At 36.9% G+C, this 20126-nt stretch overlaps 1 protein-coding gene across 1 annotated transcript; it reads left to right on the forward strand.

Annotated features, from left to right (window-relative positions):
* The first annotated feature begins 5653 nt into the window (after nucleotides 1-5653).
* Nucleotides 5654-10520, forward strand: LOC105268151 (hemolymph lipopolysaccharide-binding protein). Its single transcript, XM_011307459.1, has 3 exons — nucleotides 5654-5715; nucleotides 5781-6510; nucleotides 8685-10520. The coding sequence occupies exons 2-3, from the start codon at nucleotides 6079-6081 to the stop codon at nucleotides 8979-8981; spliced, it is 729 nt and encodes a 242-aa protein (XP_011305761.1). The 5' UTR covers nucleotides 5654-5715; nucleotides 5781-6078; the 3' UTR covers nucleotides 8982-10520.
* The last annotated feature ends 9606 nt before the right edge of the window (nucleotides 10521-20126 follow it).

Here is a 20126-nt window from a genome sequence, read left to right on the forward strand (position 1 = left end):
GAAATCCAAACGGTGAAGTTATACTAATAAAAACGAACTCGAACAATGTCGAATTAGAAAAAACATTACAATAAAAAATTGACACGTGCATACCGCCACCAAATTTCTAGTACCAGATTCTATCATTTCATTGAAATTACAAGTTAAGAAGGTAAGATTCACCACAGATAGTTTGAGATTTAGGTCTTAAAGGCCTATTCTATCGCCCGATACAGTGGGCTCTCGTCTGCCCTTTGTCATGCACTAATAAAGGTCGGGAGAACGACTTGCTCTCAGAGTAGAGGTTGCCCAGCCCGGATCTACAATTTGAAACTTCAAGCCTGAACCCCAGGCCCGAGTGAACATTTCCAAGCCATGGATCAGGGCTTGATGTGCAGTTTCTCCGCCGTCCAAGTCTACCTGGGTCTATCCGATGGAAAGATGTAGTGATTTTTTTTAGATTTTTTCGAATTTTTTGTTTCACAGCACAAAGAATTCAAAGTTTCAAGAAAATATCTGACCTACGCGCAATTAGCGTATGTTATGCTTGGTGAGAAGTCAAATCGCTTTATGACAATCGTTTGTTAGGTAGCAAGAGTAAAGGACTGATGCAATAACCATTGTCTAGGTAGCTAAATACAGACAAACCGGTCGAGCATACTTTTGCAGATGGGAAATTTACCGACACTTGCTCATTTCAACTTGGGGAAGTCTATGGAGCTCAGGAAGTTCACTGGGGTCCTTCACAATACTAGGCTCTGTGTGTCACTGGGATATCCACGAGTTCTACTTAAATACCCGTCTTTCACCCCTCTTCGCCCCTTAGGAGAATGATTTTCCGAACGGTGGTGACTTAACCTATAGTATATTGCTCACCTAGGGAGGAAAAGTAGACAAGTTCTTCCCACGTGCAAAATTACCAGCCGAGCCGAAGGCGAGGGTGGTATGCACGTGGGAAATGCTTGTCTGATTATCCTCCCGAGAGTTGCATACCATTTTTCTGTCGATATGCGGCGAAAGTGACGTTTCTAACCGAACGAAGTGAGGTTAGAATGCTCACTTTCGGCGCATGTATGCAGAAAATATTATTATTAGTCACAATTTTAATACCACAAATACAGTTTATCAGATACATGCCAAATATATATGAGCACCGATATATTATTATACGGGTCATATATGAAATAGAGATTTGATCAAAATTGCTGTATGCTGCATGTATGTCACATATAATGATTTGCATATGGAGAATTTCACGTGAACTCAACGTGGTCAAAACCCTCATCGTTCATGATTTGATTCATTGCAGATTTTATTTGTAGCTGCACATGAATTAAGATGAATTTCAAAATCGTTTCGGATTTGAAAATGTTGAACTCTTGCAATGGCTGCTGTTTATTTTACGTTTTGTCTTAAACTGCTAGTAACTGTGGTAGAAATCATCTAAACTCAATTTTTTGAAATATGCCTTCGCGAACACGCTTTTCATAAAAAATAGAGAATTTTTTTCCATACATCTAGTAATTTCTGTAAAAAAAACTCGAAAATAGACACGTTTAGCAGGTTGATGAAAAAAATTCAGTCAATATATTAGATAAGAAAAGTTTGTCCAAACGGCCAAAGTGGTAAGCTGATTGGAAGGCTTTCATTATTAATTTGAATATATGGACGAATTCATGATGAAAAATTACAAAACCTTGGAAATTTCAATTGTTAGTTTCTCATCGAAAAATGTTCCTCAATTAATAGATTCACATGTCTCCTTTGTCTATTATACTTCCCTTCATACAATTTTCAAGTTCTAAATCAATCTGTACTCTACAATTTCGATGATGGACCGATATTTTTCAATCCTCTAACCAGAATAATTCCTTGTATGATTAATCATTTGAAGACAATTCTGTAACAATAGTTCCCCGGAATGTTAAGTTCCAATGAGATTGTCATTTTGGCTTTTGATGAAATTTTGTTTTGGCTAATATATTCACTCAATTTATTGAAAAATGATCCAACCCTGAAAGCGACTATATTTTTTGGGTTTTTACGAAGAAATCAATGGAGGAATAGAAAATCGACAATATCACTGGCAATGGGCACGGTTTTGTCCACTTTGAGTTTACGTGGAATTTCTCATATATTTTCTTTCGCTATGGTTATTATCTCTTAGTATCAATGGTATTTACTCCCCAATAGAGACATTCCAGTGGGTCGATTTTTACATTGTCTAATTTTGCTGGGAAATGATATAGAATGGTCGGAAGTATAAAAATACGAAGTTTCGGCACCATATGTGCATGAAGTAGTAGCAGCCGTCACTTTTACCCAAAATTCACAAGTAACCGGGAGAATTCATCTACAAGAATTGGAAACTGACTTTTGCTGCCGGGCTACCGGGACCGGTCCAATATAGACGGAGAAAAAATTCAATGACTTTTTGCTACAGACGTTGGGGAAAAATTACTGTGCTCATCGGGAAACGGGGTGCAAAGCACACGCACGAGAAAAAGTCATGCCCTTAACCCTAATTTTTACCAAGCGAGATAAAAAAAAGTCATGTCCTTAACCTTAATTTTCACCAAGCGAGATACAGGAAAACTGTATCACTGGAAGAAAAATTACTGTGCTCGTGTCATAAAATTTCTTTATCGACCGAATAAAAATTATACCTTTCCGCTCGAATTTTTAAATTGGCCGTAGAGAATAATAATACTTTTATTTTTCGATGTATGGCCCAGGGCCTTTTACAGACCGTAGAGAATAATTATTTCCCAATAAAACAAACTCTTTGAGTAATTGATCGTATTAACGGAGAGGAAGAGAAGGGAATATCCACCAAAAGACATATTATTTTTTTAAAAAGTAAAATTTATTAAATTCTTTTCATAACCACTTTTTAATTATAAATTTTGCACCATTAGATGCGTGAACTAAATTTGTTATGACACCGCTATATACATGACTTAAATGTAAAATCGCCCATGAGTAAGCCTCTTGGTTCTGTGCGAAGCAATCATGATGTTCATCCAAGTAAATACCTTCCAGGGTTTTAACAATAAAGAAAATTTCGTCTGGATTTTGGACAAGAATTGTATCTACTTATGATTGCACCGACTTCCACTTTCGTCCCTTCAACGTCGATTTTTCGGAGAGTATGGACTTTTCCTTCCGAAGAGGGAAAAATAGATAAAAATAAATTAAAAATCTAAAGAGTAACGAAAAACATAATATCTGAATTTTTTCTACTTTATGTACATTTCCTCTAATTTCTGGCCTTTGTAAGTGTCGCATTGCGGCATTCTAAATTAAAAGAATACAATAAAATAGTCAATTTTGCCATAAAAGCTAAAAGAAAGGATCAAAAGGTAAATGCATATGGAAACTCGTGACTTCGCCCCGAAAAAAAATGCAGAAAGTTCGGTTACAACTTACCATTTTGCTGAAGAGTGGAAAAGATGCAAAGGGTTAATTTCCATAATAACCGTAACCGATAAATCACATTGCATTATAGGCTAATACTAGTAAAGGAATCAATGTGACGTTAATAGGGGTTAATTTCGTGGAAGAAAAACGAAAAAATGCAGAAAAAACAGGTTATTTGAATGGGAAAATTTTGCCAGACAGACTCATTTAAACTCAAATAAAAAAAAACAGAAAAAAACCCCAACCGACATCATGCAATTGGATCTGTACCTTATAATTTTTCCATTAAAAACTAATTGATTTCAATACTTACCCAATTTTAATTGATTCTTCTTATAAAGTTGCACTTTTATATTTCACAAAAGAGTTAACTAAACGTGTGTAAAAAGTAAAAGTCTAAGAGGTTTGGCGGTATATCTTAAGCACTTCAGCCCAAGTAAAATGTCCTTATAAGACGAAGCCGTCTTCTTTGTTTTCTACGTTTGACAACGTCCGGAAGTAATCGGTGGGCATCTGCAATTGTTTCATCCCAAACCAGAGGGATGTCGTGAATATTCATAGGGAGCACAGTAAAAATCTCGCAGCAGCAAAGAGGCGTGTGGCAATTTTCACAGTATTGGATCATATTATGTTAATCATTTTTTCTTTGCGTTCGCAGTAATGCCTCTTAACCTCAGAATTTTTACTGTGCTGCATAGGAAAATTCACTGATGAAAATGTCAAAAAATCGTCAATTTCCTGTAAATGAGCATTGTGTACTTAAATATTATTCTTAGCCTCATCGATAAATTTTCCGAATAAAACATTTTGCACTTCGATTCCCGTGCCGAGCACAGTAAATTTTCTGGAATTTCTTTCTCAGTGTAGTTTCTGGAAAAAAGCCACTTCTTTATTCACAGTTTTTCGGAAATATCTCGACAAGTACGAAGCTGATTGACTTTCGTGATTTTCAAAATGTTCGCTTGAATGCTCTCTATCTCAAAGAATCAAAATGAAGCATTCCTCGTCGAGTGAGTCGCCTATTGTCTTCATGTTTACAAAATTGTATCGAGTATATCAGCTTCTATTTTCTTTTGAGAATGTTTAAATTTTTATTTCATTTTCAATAATAACAGGAGCCTGTGTATAACACAAATCACTGATTTTTCAATTTTTTTTCACTCATAAGTGATTTCTGTGAGAAAAATAATTGTATACGAGACCGAACGCGCGCTCCGCGCACCGTTTGATTCCGTGGTGTTGATGATGACGTAGCCAATTGACCAATGAGAAATAGGGTTACAAGTGAAAAGTCTTACGCATGAAGTTAGCCAATCTTACTCTCGCCCAACTTAATTTTGGTGTATCACCTTTTATAGATAGGAAATATACCAAAAATGTTTTCTTTTTGCCTCAGCTTTTCAAAACAAATATATTTTTATTTTCGTCAATACAAATATGCCATGAAAATGCAAAAAAATTCATCAGAACGTAAACCCGTATATTTCGATGCGATTGTGGGAAAATGTTTTTTCATCACACTACACTTTTTAGGCGTTTCCAAAAGTGTCATAAATCGCTTAGTCGACACATTGCGATAAAAAATATTGTTCGATGCATGTGCAGCAAATGGTTCATTAGCCAGTAGGGTTAAATCACTCACTTGCGGCGTACTAGTAAACGAAAAAAACACAGTTCGTCACTCACCGAACGTAAAGTATAGGTAAGGTAAGGTCAAACAATATTGTTGGACACATGTGAGCCGGGCTCGGCTTCGCCTCGGATCGCCACACTCGTGAGAATTCCTTCTCAATCGTATCGAAATATACTAGTTCGTCACTCGTGCAGAAAGTTGTTTTTTGCATTTGCGATTGTATCACTTTGGTTGTTGTTATAAAGCGCCCACACGCCACAAATCACTTTCCGCACTTGTTATGAAATATACGATTATGTCATTACGGCCGATAAAATGCGTATGTAACCCTGCTTCGCTCGGTTACAATGCCCCGAGTCTAACAAATACTTACCCCTGAGTATTGAACACCCTTTCTCACCGCGATGTGGGGGGAGTAGGCTTTCCTGTATGAGTTTTGATCATTGGCCCTTTTTAATTTTTATGAAAATATGTAAGGATAGTCCTTTTGTAGAGAAAATATCAAAAAGTGTTAGTTAGCTTCTCATGGATTCAACCCCGACAGACATTTCTTGACATCGAGATTAAGGGCTGAAAACGGAGGAACTCCTTGATGGTTACTAAAATTAATAAATCGCTCACCAAATCCCTCGCATCTCGTCATTTTAACCTTGATATATTCATACTGTAATGGCGTACCAGTTGTAAGTATTTTTCTGTTATTTTAGAATATTTTTTCTTTTCGTTGAGTTGTCTGTTTTTTATACAGCAGTCCCTTAAAGGACGGACTAATGTGGATAGCATAAAAATTCAGGTAGCCCGTGAACAGTGCTTCTTCTGTGAATGGAGTTGGAGTGGGGGCGGCACTCTGGAATGCTATTCAAAATCCCAACGGGGTGTTCCATATCTTATCCCTCTGCTCGGCAAAAACGTCTGAGGAGATGCTCTAGACTATTAGTTCACAGTGAACAGTCATTCTGTAAACATCATCCGAAATTTTAGGAACGAAATTCCAAATTTCGAAAATCAAATCCACGCCAGAAAAGAACCTGTAACCTTTGTGTTCCATGATCGTTCAGCAAGTCATGCGAATATTGCTTATCATTCTCTTTTCTTTAATTACAATGGGATTGGCGGGCCCATCAATTAAAATACCAGAAGATGTCGCAGTTAAGAATCTAAATGGCCAAAATGTGGTGCCGCCAACGTCACTACCATATAAAAACTGGACCGATTACCATAGTGCTCCACAATTAGTCTTCCCAACGTGCACGAGCGCTGTTAATCCGAAGGGTCTACGGAATATCGTCATCAATGGTATGGCGTGCACATGTGATCTCAATACCTATCATGTGCGCAAAAGAGATGATTATCATTATACAGTGGGCATCGGGGCGCATAAGTTTCATCTTACAGGCGCTACGTTCAATAAAGCAAGAAAAATTTGTATTGAGGAGGGAGGACATTTGGCAGTCATTGATTCGATTGCAGAAGAACAGGTAAATATTTTAATCTGACAGTAAAAAGATCAAACAAATCATGGTAAATCAATCATTTTATTGAATGGGCGATGCCTTGAAAATGAATCACTTAGAAGTAAATTCCAGCAACAGATTTTCATAATTTTTCAAGAAAGTTTGACTGAAAAAATAGAAATTAAGACTTATTTCGTGTGACGTTTGTGAGTTCTACCCAAAGGTAAACCTCAAATTAATTGATCAGTTTATGTTTGATATAACTGACTGATGTGACTTATTTGATGATTTATTTGGCTCACTTCCTGAGAAAGCTCGTGATGAGCTTAATTGAAATGGAAATGGAATATTCGCTCACTCGGAGGGAGATTAGGTGAAAGAGTAGGAAGAATTGGTATATAATTGATTATTCCCGTATTTGAGGAGGTAGAAAGATAGTATATGGACTAGGTTATGGTTAAAACACGATATTGGTTTAATGAGTGAGTTGGTACGCGCTGCTAACGTTCACATCTTTGGAACCGTGATTCTATTTGGTGGTATAAGTCCTGAGCTCATAGGTCTGTTCTTCTCTGCTAAACAGTCACGGTCCGTTCCTATTATTCTGTCCTTTGTATCACTGATACCACCAAAACAGTTAAACAGTTCAGCGTACTCAGAATTGGATTTTTATATGACCATGGGAATGCTGACTACGGGGTCCTTATGACACCATGGCACTGCTGATGCAATGTCTGGGTGACAGCAAAGAGAGACGATCTTTCTCGTTCTCATCATCCATCATTGTATTTCCATTTAATATATTTTATTGCAAAAACCCTTAAACCCAGATAATTTCGAATCCTGCCAATTGCGAAATCCTGAAGAAAAATTCAGAAACTTTGCAACAAACGAATGTATTGGAAAATATGAGATACACACAAAACTCGAAATCTACCGGATATCTTGAAAATTCCTTCAAAGTTGCGGGATGAAATTCAAAAAAATAAATTGAAAAATAAGGTCGATTGGATTTTCATGTTTTCTTTCATTTTCACCAAGTTTTGGCATTCTATCGCGATTGCCTTCGAATTTTCAAGATATTCAAGGGATGTTCACGTTTCCGATGCCTTAAGTTGTTTTTATTTATTTTTTCATAACTTCTGCATTTCTTTAATTTCTTATATCGCCTGACTTTTATCAAGTTTTACAATTGAAATGCTCTAAGAAGTACAGATTTTTTATTTCTGTTGAAAGTTTTTTTTTCATTTTTCGACTGAAAATGACCAAAGTTCTGGTGAAGAAATTTGAAAAAAATGTTTCTGAAAGGCAGGCTGAGAGAATCTAGAATCACTTCAAACGTAAAAATTGTATATCGCCCTAAAAAGTCCTTTTTATACATTTTTATATGATGTTAAATTAGTAGCGAAGCGTAAAACACAAAGCCGGACCTGGTATTTTATAACCGGAAGTCCGTAATTTACGTAATTTAGCAGGTCGAAAGTTTTCATTTACGTTTCGAAAGTTGTATTTTACCAATTCCTCCCAGTATACCTACCCGGTACTCCAGTCTAATTCACTATACCCCCTCTAACTAATTTATAATTAACTTCACAAACTATCAGTTTATTTGTCTACGATGATAAATTTTTTCATTATCGGTACTGACACCTGCGCTACATGGGATGTTTTGTTGATAGAGCCAGCACGCTAAATGACGAGGCCAAAGAGGTTCTCCCCTTCTTGTCTAAGATTTGTTTGAAATTTCGGTAAGCAGTACATATCAGCCTGGATAATATAACTAAGCGCAATTGAGTAAAAAATGGGCTGGATTAATTTAGGCGAACTTGAAAGGGGAGACCAGATGATATTTTGTTTGTGTGGTTCATATATGGCAGCCGCGTGCCGGTCGCAAACTCTGGGCAATACTAAGGCGTGGTGAGGTTTCTCGTACGTCACCATACTTTAAATCGACTATAACCGGATTTTTATAAATTACTAGAATCATTTGTCATCCACCTATCCGAACATCAAAAAATACTAATTTTATGTCTCGAAGGGAGCAATTAATTTAATGTAACCATGCACAATTAGAGACAATTCCTACGTGTTGTGCGAAAAAAGCACCCAAATTTTGAAATTATTACGCATGGTCATATAGTTAATCGCTTAATTTACCACTTTCGAACTGTGTTCATAAGCCAAGTACTATCTTTTAGATATTGATGCACCTCTTCAATCAAGCGGACCAGATGAATAATGGATCTAATAAGGAGCAAGCGTTTATCGGTATTCACGATCTATTTGCGGAAGATGAATGGGTAACAGTTCTGGGTGATTCACTTTATAAACATGGATACAGCCGATGGAGCCACTTGTGGGGTGGACAGCCAGATAATGGAGGTGGTGTGCAACACTGTGGTACTATTTTGAGAATGGGAGGCATGGATGACGTAAATTGTAACTTACAATTTCCATTTTTTTGTGAAATACCGAATATTTCAATGATCCACTAAATCGTTTGTATCATTTAATATTTTGGAACAATTCATTCATGCAATTATAGATATTATGAAAGTCTGGTCTATGTAATTTACATTAACTATTTCATTGACATGATTTTATCGGGCTGATATTTCTATCCCAGACAACGATATTTTGACGCATCTCATCTTGAGGTAGTACTCCTCTATGGTGAAGCAACGTTGAGATTTTGATGAAAATTGATTCACAGATAGATTTTAATGCAAAAATGACTCAGTTAAATTTTTGGAAGTCTGGATGGGCGAGAACAATAGTTATTAATTTTATTATTTTTCGACGATTAACATTGAGTCTTATGGCAATTCACGGTTTTTTTCTCGTTTTGAAAATTCCAACGAGTTTTCCATGAAATTTTTTGAGCTATATGTACAGATGTTAAAAAATATTTTGTGCGTTGAAAAATGTTGATGCGCTGTAAATGTTGAAATTAATCAATTGAGTGTAAAATCAATCGATAAGGTAACAACGCTACTCAGGTTAGGTGAGCTCTCATTATAATAACACAACACACTCATGGAAACGCCTCACACCGGCTTGCATGCCGTTGAGCAATATCATCAAGCCAAATTACCGCGCTAAACAAAGTCAACAAACTCAATCAGTACTCTAGCTTGATAAGCAGTCCGTCCAGTTCGTCTCTCATTTTTTCCCAAATTCTCCAGTAAAAATCAAGTAAATGACACTCCAGCCCACGATTACGTGATTAGTCACGTAATTTTTCCTGTGTTTTTCTCTTCGTGTAGATTCAGTGAGTGTACCCTAAACGGGATGAACTTAGTATTATCTTCGAATGTCTGATTTACGAAATTAGTCGTTCCAGCAATGGCATATTTTTCAGTTTATTGAACATCACTTATTTGTAAATTGCCAAATGCGAGGATGTTTACCAAACCGTTGTCCTAGAACTCGATGGTAACTTTCGATTGGATTGTTTGTACGATTTTGTTGACGATAGACCGAAAATTTAGGGACACTGTTGAGTTAACCACGTCGTTCGAAAATATATTGTGAAAGTTGAAAAAAAACTCGAACACATCTACTGCACTATTGAGAAGTAGCCACTCAAAAGCTCCACAAATTTCTCGCTCAGGGAGTAAACTAAGTGATATTACTTGATTACTATGAATACTTGCCGTAGGTCCCAATTGGTCAATGTCTGATTGAAGGCCTTTCCTTTTCGTTTCAACCACTTGATGAGCGCCTGGAATGAAATTATTATTATATAAAAATAGGTCAAAAGCTTTTTCAAGTCCAATTGAAACTGCTCGTTCAATCTGAGACTGAACGTAGAAAAATAATGATGTAAGAGAAAGTATTCGACTGTATTTTATGTTCATCTTTTTTTTGTCATTAATAAATTGCAGGCTTGTTGCGCATATTTTTTGCAGGATATTTTTCTGTATTGAATGGAATGAATCTTTTAAGAGATCAAGTGGATCCTTTTGTGCAAACGTGTGAGTGTGTACAAGAAGTTTTTATGAAAAAAATGAATAAAAATATTTCAAAAATTACCCACGAATAGGTATAGTCATTTTTCTGGTGATAGCAGATGGCATTTTTTAAAAAGAAAATTATGGGTGTCAGCTCGATAGTTTTTGACATATTTGTGAAAATACATTTACTAAGGAGTTATGACTTCGTAAATTACTGAATCGATCTGGTTGAATCTAGATAAGGAGTCAGCAATCATTAGCACCAGCTGCAATCTAGAAAAATTTTAAATTTTCTTAATATCATTTTAGACATTTAATTATTAGATTAGCTAGAGATTTACTAGAGGTGGAACATGCGAATAGATTGACAGGATTTCGAAACTTCACATTTTTATCATTCAGGCCATTGATGGTTCCAAAACAATATTGGAGAAATTGACAATTGAATAATTGTGAGGCTTTCATTTGAACTGAAGAAAAAAATCTATTTAAATTCATTTGGTTATAAAATTCAACGAAATTAAAACTATTGAATTGCAACTTATAAACAGATGAGGCGGACGGTTTTCCGCGCGTCATCGTTTCATCGACCTCTATATCGATACAAAAGTCTGGATGCTAGCTGCCACAGGATGCCTGCATCAAATCATACATGAATGAACGCTACTTCAATAGAGTCATTCCGGTCAATACTTTACGAAGATTTTTGACAGTAAAAGGTTCCATTTTACTTTCTCAATTCATTAGTGAAATAAAAAAGAATGGCGGAACTTAAGTTTACAATCTTTTTTTAACCACTTGCAGTTGCTTAATAATCGAAACTAGCAATATCACTCTGCTTAGAAATCATTCAGTGTTGCGTGCCCTATATGAAGCACTTGAAATTATTAGCAATATTTGCAGGATAAAATGCCTTCTACTTACAGTGAGGCCATACGATCATATACTGTTCGACAATTGTCCTCTGTGGAAACGACTCCAGCCTATAAATGATTTTAAAAATTTTCGGAGTTTATTATATTCACCGGTGGCGGGTGAGAATGGAATTTGGTTAAAATCATTCTTCCATCAACAATGGAAGAATGCACGCTCTTGCACAGCAACTCCAATTTGACTGTTCACAGCACACCCAATAGCTATTCAACAAAAGAATAACATTAATTGAGATCATGATGGGTCTATGAAAATCCATTAAAAAATAGGAGAGCCCGGGGTGAAATGGACATCTGATAAATTCGAATATGTGTGGTGTAAAATGGACAGCCAAAAAATTGGAAAAAAATGTCGAATTTTGTAATTCAAATTTTTTCAAACTGTTTTAGAACAAAATGGACAAAATGGACTTGATCAATCAGTGGATGATTTAAGAAAAAAATAGTTACTTGAAAAATACTAGGGATAAATTTTTTTTTCTTCCAAAATTGCCTGATGTTAACGTTATTGCAGTTCTCACCTCCAAAATAAAATTGTGACTGTATCGATACGCTTTCGTGACATTATTGAAAGTTGGGGTCCATTTCACAACCATCCTCTCTTATATGAACTAAGATTTATAACTCGAAATATTGGAACAAGAGGTAGATGTATAGTATCTCAGTTTGCTGAATTTAAAAAAGTGAAAAGACGATATGTGTCCATCATGAGTGAATTTAATCGTTATGACTCGTATTTATGTTATTCTTCCAGTTAAAGAACCATTATTTATACGATATCACATTGAAAACTAATCAACACGCTTTCAGTTTCCCAAAACCTCTTCGTGATATTTTTTAATTTTTTTTTTGTGCTCATTATTAAACAATAGAGGCGCTGAAGTATAGCATAACTTTGTCGACCTCTGTCATGGACATCACTCATTCAATTAAAAAAAAATTCACATTTTTAAAATTGAAAAATCTTTCCATGACTATTCTAATTTTTTTTCCAACGTTTCACCTGCAGTATGTTATTAATCGAATATTCTATTTTATAATCTAAATTGCTGGAAACACCATTGCAAAGAGAGAATACTTTATTCAGGAGGGCAATATCTATGTATAAATGTATGTTATGATAACAAAAAAATCTATTATCATCTTTCCAATCATCTGTTTGTAAGTTTATTTTATTCATTTTTTCAAATTTTGAGATTAATAGAACTTTAGCGTATTATACTATGTACAATATTTAAATTATTTACGATATTTACAATAGATAAAGTCGAGCTTTCTTCTGGTGGAACATTAATTTCATTCGCCTTAGAATCATTGCAATAAAATTTTGCTTAAGGTCAATGAAAGTATCGTAAGCAAAGGTCGCTTTTAAAAATACAATCGTCTTTACTCACTTTCTCTTCATCCACCACAAGATAATTTAAACACAAAAATTCTGCCCATCGCTTGCATTTTCCGCATTGTACCTAAGTTTGTATTTCTCCAGCGTGGACTCATCTGCCCGACAATACAAACACAGGTCTTTTACGTCTGAAGACTTTTCAAGACAACTCTGTTTAATGATTTTTGGCATTTCGTCTGGATTGAAAGAATTCATCTGATAGAGTCTGTGCAGCCATAAACTTTATGACTTGGGACAATTCCGCCTAATGGAGGTCGGGAGCTGGAGTAGCTCCGAGAGCTGAGGTTGTCCACCTCTGTGATAGACATTGCCAGCCAAAATCTCCTGTATAAAATACAGCACAAAAATCCTACAATCATATCCGCCAACTTGCTTGGGATAAGGCGGTACTTCCATTGTTCAGGTGATTTTCAGAGTGGGAAAGACCTAGAAGATCCAGTGATAGATATATTTACCTTGATAAAAATGTTTAGAGCTAGTTTCAATGCCTGTGTTACAAACTACTTTTTGGTAGCAGTCGATGATATTATTCATAAATGACTTGTCCCTCTTGTTCGTAGTTTTTTTTTTGCAGAATGAAGGAAGTAAACACTCGAATTTTTAACATCAGCACACAGTAATACCCAGTGATTGCTATCAACATTCAGGGGGAAAAAATGAAATTGCCGGCAAAAGTGTGTCGACAGTGGTTTTCCACCCATTGTCTTCCTTGAGGCAATAAACAAACTGACTTCACATGAAACATACGCTACGCTTTGACTTCCCTGAAAGGATTTTATCAACAACGTTACCGAATAATCAATCATGTAATTACCGAGCCAGCTACCGTCGAATAGCGTGGAGTAATCCTCAGATCGGATGATCACATCTTTGGTGGAATCATTTAGGGCACTTGTAACAACAATCAAAAATATTCGTGGTGGTGCAGAGGAACGGTAAAAATCAGGATTGTTCATTGTGTGATTGGTGTTGAATTTTAAAGTCCCCTGAACCTGCCTCTCTACAATTTTTTTTAATGCTGTTCCTTGAAGATGGGTTTCCCTCGGTTTCTTTGGTTGAGAACGTCGCTACGTCGTCCACATCGCTAGTATTCCTCTGATGCCTCATTGTCTACCTCATTAATCCTTTTCTGCCTACGATTTTTGCAAACTTTTGGAGCTTGCAATTCAAGTTGAGAGGCAACTGCTAGAACGTGGTCATGAGCTTTAGCAATGAACCTCGAGGCCTTTAAATTTACCTCGTTCTCGATTTTCGTGATTTTAAAATGATTTTCGGCAAAAGTATTGACGAGGTGCTTCTCATTCAGGCTCAGAAGAATCTACCAGACAGAGGCGTATGGAAGCATCTCTTTTATGAGGTATTCTGAGAATTCTACACATCCATAGTCATTGTTTAACTCGTGCTATTTTGACTTTGCAATATTCCTCCTCACGTTTTCACGAATGCAATTGAAATACTGGTAGAAAAGGCTCTCCTTATACATCGCTCCATTTTCGTGATCTGAATCATCCTCAGTTTCAGGTTTCATAACAACAAGAGTTCTGCTGATCTCTTTGCGATGAAAATCAGCAGTTGATGAGAGTTTCATAAAGGCTTCAGTTACTTCCACGGTTTGAATTTGAGCTTCCAGAATCGTAAATAAAGCGTAAACATTAGTATCTCTTGAAATGTGCTCAATATGAGAAATTACAGCAATACCTCCCAAGTACAATTTGATTTTTTTGCCACTACTTTTCTTAGCATGTAGCCATTTTGATATCATTTTCATAAAATGAGCAGAGCATAAGAAGTGACCAATAACGTGAGCTGGTACAGGAATATTATTCTGGATCTCATTATAGCCAGGGTGAGGGTATTGCAAAACCGTGATGTTATTCCAGGCTCTCATTAGCGCATTAATGCTGGCCCATAACCAGTCAGTAACGCACTTATCGAATGGAGGCCATGACACCGGTTATCTTTCCAATATTTTCTGATGAATTCGAAATAATTTCGAATTGAGGGAGTGGTATCGTCATTTGTTATGCATTCGACGAGGCGGAAAAGTTTCCCACTAATATTAACAACACCGGAATAATAATAATCTCTTTTGGAACGAGGAAATGGTTTTCTGACCACAGAACCCATCGCATCAAAGAATAATGTCAACTTCGAATACATTTTGGAAAAGGAGATCTGTTCTTGACAGCCTAAATAAATTTTGCAAGGTGCCAAGAATTGTCGAATGCAGGGGTGTTTATCATTTGCGTTAGCAATGCTCTGTAACGCTTTTCCCGGGTGCAGATCTTTTCCTTTGGCGATCCATTTCCACACCCGTAGCACCCTAGCCCTATATTTTCTATCGTCGTCACCTTTAATTCCACGTCAGGCGCCACGTGGCTTTTGTAACCCAGTGTCAACCCTGGGCGAGACCGGGCTTTTAACCTGCGTCTCGACGAAAATATTAAGACCACGTTTTTGGTATTTACCAGGTTCGCTGACTGGCCCCTTGATGCTCCCACTTACCCCTGTACTGCGTTTTGCCAGATTCGTTAACTGTTCCTCCGGGGGGTGCGGTGCTAGGATGGGGCTACGTGCCTGCGCTGCCCAGTATGTTGGTTTTGGAGAGAGAACGGGGTCCGGGGATTTACTCGACTTCGCGTGAGGCTTTTTATTTCCTCCACTCACTTGGCCAGGCGTTGTAGCACACTCCCACTCTCACACTATTCTTCCATCCCCTGTCTTCATTAATTCCCCCTAATTACTCCACTTATTGTTCAAGTTACTATTCAGGCGGGCGGCGTCAGGACGGGATCTATCCGGGTTGATGCGTACTGCCGTCTCTTGAGGTCAGACTCCTGGCCCTCGCGGCAAAAGGGGTTACCCCGGATATCGATATCCCCCCAGAGTCACCACAAGGACTGCAGCCTCAGGCGGAGCTCCTGAGTATCCTCCTCGCCACCGGCTCCCTAACAGGGCATTCGGGGCAGGGAATACTCTCTCTTGCGGCTAACACAGCGGGCAGACAGGCATCGCGATCGCCCCCCATACACCCGTACTCTGCTGCCGCTCGCTCCCGATTCTCGTCTGCTCTCCTCGCCGTCTCTCATATCACTCTTGCCGCTTCTCCGTTGTTCCGTTTCCTCACCTCCTTGAGTCGCCAAGAAGCGGAGAAATGTCTGCGCGGTTTTCCCCCGGGGCGGTGGGCTTCTTACCGCGACCAGGCCTCCTATCTTCGGTGGTCCATCTCCACGACAGTTGGGGGTGCGGTTCATCACTCCATCTGAACCGCGCGTCTCCTCCTCGATAAGCTGGGCGCTATCCAGAGCGGAGAACCTTGCCCGGCACGTATTCGGCGGATCACTCCTGGGTACTCCACGATATCCTCCGGTACTTCCCTCCCTTCGGCCTCTTATGGATTGACTGTCCTGTTGTCTAGTTTCCTTATTGTACTCTATGCTTTTGTTTCCGTTATTTTATTGCTCTATCGCTAGTCTATTGTATTCTCTCAGTCACACTCTTACTCTCTCCTTACCTTGCAGCCGGCCGAGAGGTGAGACGGTTGATTTTGGGTCAGGCGTGGAGTTGGAAGGTTGTGATTGCTGTTTTGGTGATTAAAATGCAGCCGATTTTTTATCTTTGAGTAAAATCCTGATCACACGGATTATTGAGATTCGATAGCGTTGCTTAAGAATTCATGATACTTTAGGATTGTCGGGGTTCGTTGTGTTCGGATAACATCTTTAGAGATTTGAAAGTTATCTGGTTTTTTAATGGTTTTCTGTGGTTTTTCACGATGTACGCATGTAAAAGAGAAATTCTGTTTTTCGTTTGTGAAATATTTATTAAATTCGTTTGAAGTTTGGTCTTGAGTGTGGAAAAAGCAGTTTTATAATTTTCCCACGAAAAAATATCTTTGAAGTTTCGAATTTCTTTAGAATAACAGTTTTGGATAATTCAGTAATTGACGAAATTAAAAATAAGATATTTGCTAACTTTGGAACTTATGTATTAAGTGTCCGTAAGGCTTGACGGTTCATAAAATAAAGTAGAAAAAATTGCTAGCGCCATCATAGGGCACATGGTAGGAACATAACAATGTTAAAGAGCATTATTTGATTTGTCTTTTCATTTTTGCTTCCGAATGGAAGCATTGCAATCGTCCGATCCCGACCGGAAAAAAAAAATTCTAATTTTGCTTGGAAACGATGTAGAATGGTCTGAAATGTAAAAATACAAAAGTTTTTGAACATGTCTGTGCGTGGTGCCCCCTGGCCAGGGGTGATTTTTTAGTTAAGAAAAGATAAAGGTGGGTAAAAAAATTCCAAAAAATTTGAAATTTTGTCAAATAGTAGGTAAGAGTTGAGGCTAACTATGGAATGAAAATTCTGCTAGATCGGTCAAGCCGTTTTTGAGAAATCGTGATTTGTTTATAAATAGTTTTTTCGAAATATCTCCAAAACTAATGAAGGTATTCAGTTATTCAGTATTCAGTATTCAGGCTCTATTGGAATCAATCAAAAATTTGAAAATGAACTCTGGAAAAAATCATAGTTATTGTCACTTTCATGTTTTTGAAAAAAAAATATTGTACGCACTCTCACTCCCGCAAAAATCGAGCTATCAACTTTAAATTTTGACGAGATTGTCCTTTTATCACTGCAACGGATGGTATTGAAAATAAGCATGATTGACTGATTAGTTCCGGAGATATTCAATTTTTAGTGTAAAATGATTATGTGGAATATCTCAAAATTGACTTGACCGAATTCATTTTTTTTATGTGAAAATTTTTGTCTCGATGTCTCCTGTCCTTATCAATTAAAATATATATAGTTGCCCATACAAACTTTTTGAGATATTTAGATTTTTTCATTTTTCAGTTCAAATTGTTGTACGCATTTTTTTTAATTCCATTCTTTTCGTCATGCTTGGCACTATGGAAATTAATCAAAAACTGGAAAATGCATCCTGTAAGTAATCATAGTTATATGACACTTTTATGTTATTGAAAAAAAAAATGTTGTTCGCTCTTTCATCCGCACAAAAATCAAGCTATTAAGACTGCAAATTTCGACGAAATCGTCCGTTTATCCCTACAATGGATAGTATGAAAAATGAGCTTAATTGAACAATTGGTTTTATAGATATTCAAATTTTCGTGTAAAGTGATTATATAGCTCAGAATATCAGGATCGAATTCGTTTTTTAAATTTGAAAATTTTAGTCTAATAGATGCTTAATTGCTACGACCATTTAACATTCATAATAGATCCAACCTGACGAGGAAAAATATATTGTTAAAATCATTCGGAAGCCCGCCATCCATTTATTGATGGCAAAAAAATATACCTATACATTTCGCTAAATCCTCCACAATGACATAATTGTTATCGCCTACTTGTTTTTTCCAATACTACGGAAAAGATTCTCAATTATTGCAAATGCATATTGCCATCCACTTGGCGGATGATGTAGAATACTTTGAAGCTCCCTTGAATGATTAGTTTGCGTTTTGGAGAAAATATTTTATTGGCAAATTCAAGGAACTTATCACCAGCCGCAATAATCCAGTACCTCGAATAGTGAATAAAATCAATGCCCAAGAGCAGTACGCTAGTATTATCAAAATGAAGAAAAATGTACTCCTCAACAAAGTCGTTTTAATGAAAAATTTTACCACTTATGAGATCAACCAGTCTCGATATGTAATCGTGAAGTCAGTAAAATATAATAAGACAACCATCCAAAGGCGTTGTCCCGATAATGTGCTGCAATTATTTAATGTTGATATTGTTTACATTATACGCATTTTCATCCAAGAACAACGTGAAATTAGAGTGAACAGACCAACAGATATTTACATCGAGGGGTACCCAAATGCAGGACGATCAGATTTTTGTATTCATCTTTGTCCATCATCGCACGTAGCGCTAATCGAAATCGCAGGTTTCGATGCATCAATTGTGTCGTTCGCGGTTGATGAAATCAAGTGCAAATGTGTTCTTTTGGAAATTGAAAAAAAAATATTTCACGATATCTCTCTTACTCTACGATACCTCTCTCTTGTGTTGCAGTGTCTGGAAGCAATCGAGGTGCAAATGACGTATTTTAGTCGGTCCAACCATTTCAATGAAAATAAAGTCATTAATTCTAAGTATATCGTGTACAGTTGACTGTCAACATTTTCAATTAAATGAATAAAAAATTTCGAGGAATAATCTGAAGACATTATTTTCGACGGCAAAATAACAATAATTCATATAAATCCAACTTAATTTCCAAATTGGGTCTAATTGAATTATCCAATTTAAAATACAGATAAAGCAAAATAAACTCGAAAAGAAATTAAAAAAGAATGCTTTAAACTGAAGAGAAGGCATCTGTTGACGACAAATGGCATCTCTTCAGATGCCACGTACGACCAGCTCATGGAGCGGTCATATATTCCAAAAAGAGACTCCAACTACCCTTGTGTGATGATTTCTGTAATAAAATTAACGAATGAAAATCAAATATTGCAAATGTTGTTCATATTAAATCAATATGTGCTATTCTTTCAATATTCATATCGTTCGCGTCACTCAACAATATCGAGTGAGAGTGGCGCTGGTGCGAGGACCCCTGAAACTGGCAATCTGGCCGTATGTATGATGGTTACTTGGTCGTGTAAAAGTTCTATTAAGTCAGGTACTGAATCCACATTTTTGTACACAAAGTTATTGTGTCAATTAGTGCTATAACATCAAGGACTGTTGTAAACTCCGCACTGATGTAAAATGGGCGGCTATACACATGCAATCGTGGACTTCGTGGATGAAATGGAAAATGGATTGAAAAGAGTTGACCTGCTTCCCTGTAACTGGATGTTAAAAAAAATGGCAAATGGGTTTGTCTTTACCCACCTAAAATATCCCGGCATCACCTATCGCAGTGGACAAAGCAAGAGAAAAAGCCTGAGGACAATTGGGAGACCTATGAAAATATCGAGATTTTTGCATGAGCAGGTTAGAATTTTTTTTTTGGTCAGTTAACTCATCAATTTTTCCTGTACATAATTTCAATAACAAAATTAATTTCCAGAAAATTACGAGACTGGCCTCTGAAGATTGAAAAGATCATATGTCTAACGAGATAATCGCGTACCTGATGACTCTGTGCTGGAGAGAAATGTTGTTCGTCCAATCTCAAAGAAAAAAGCCAATTCCATACTAAAAAAATCGAATTTTGGCCCTTTTACCGAGGAGGAGTCGGAACGGGACAGTAATGATTGAAATGATGTGAGTCACTTGACGAATGTCACTGATAATCCTGAAATTGAAAGTAAGTTTAGATTTAAATTCCTCTAGAGATAAAAATTGCAATTATCAG

The sequence above is a fragment of the Fopius arisanus genome, unplaced genomic scaffold, assembly GCF_000806365.1.
Source record: "Fopius arisanus strain USDA-PBARC FA_bdor unplaced genomic scaffold, ASM80636v1 scaffold00054, whole genome shotgun sequence".
Classification (NCBI taxonomy): Eukaryota; Metazoa; Arthropoda; class Insecta; order Hymenoptera; family Braconidae; genus Fopius; species Fopius arisanus.

Excerpts from the sequence above, each read along its gene's own strand:
- LOC105268151 (XM_011307459.1), top strand. The coding sequence starts at position 6,079 with ATGATCGTTCAGCAAGTCATGCGAATATTGCTTATCATTCTCTTTTCT. Across the intron at positions 6,511-8,684 it reads ATTCGATTGCAGAAGAACAG|ATATTGATGCACCTCTTCAA; the intron begins GTAAATATTTTA and ends ACTATCTTTTAG.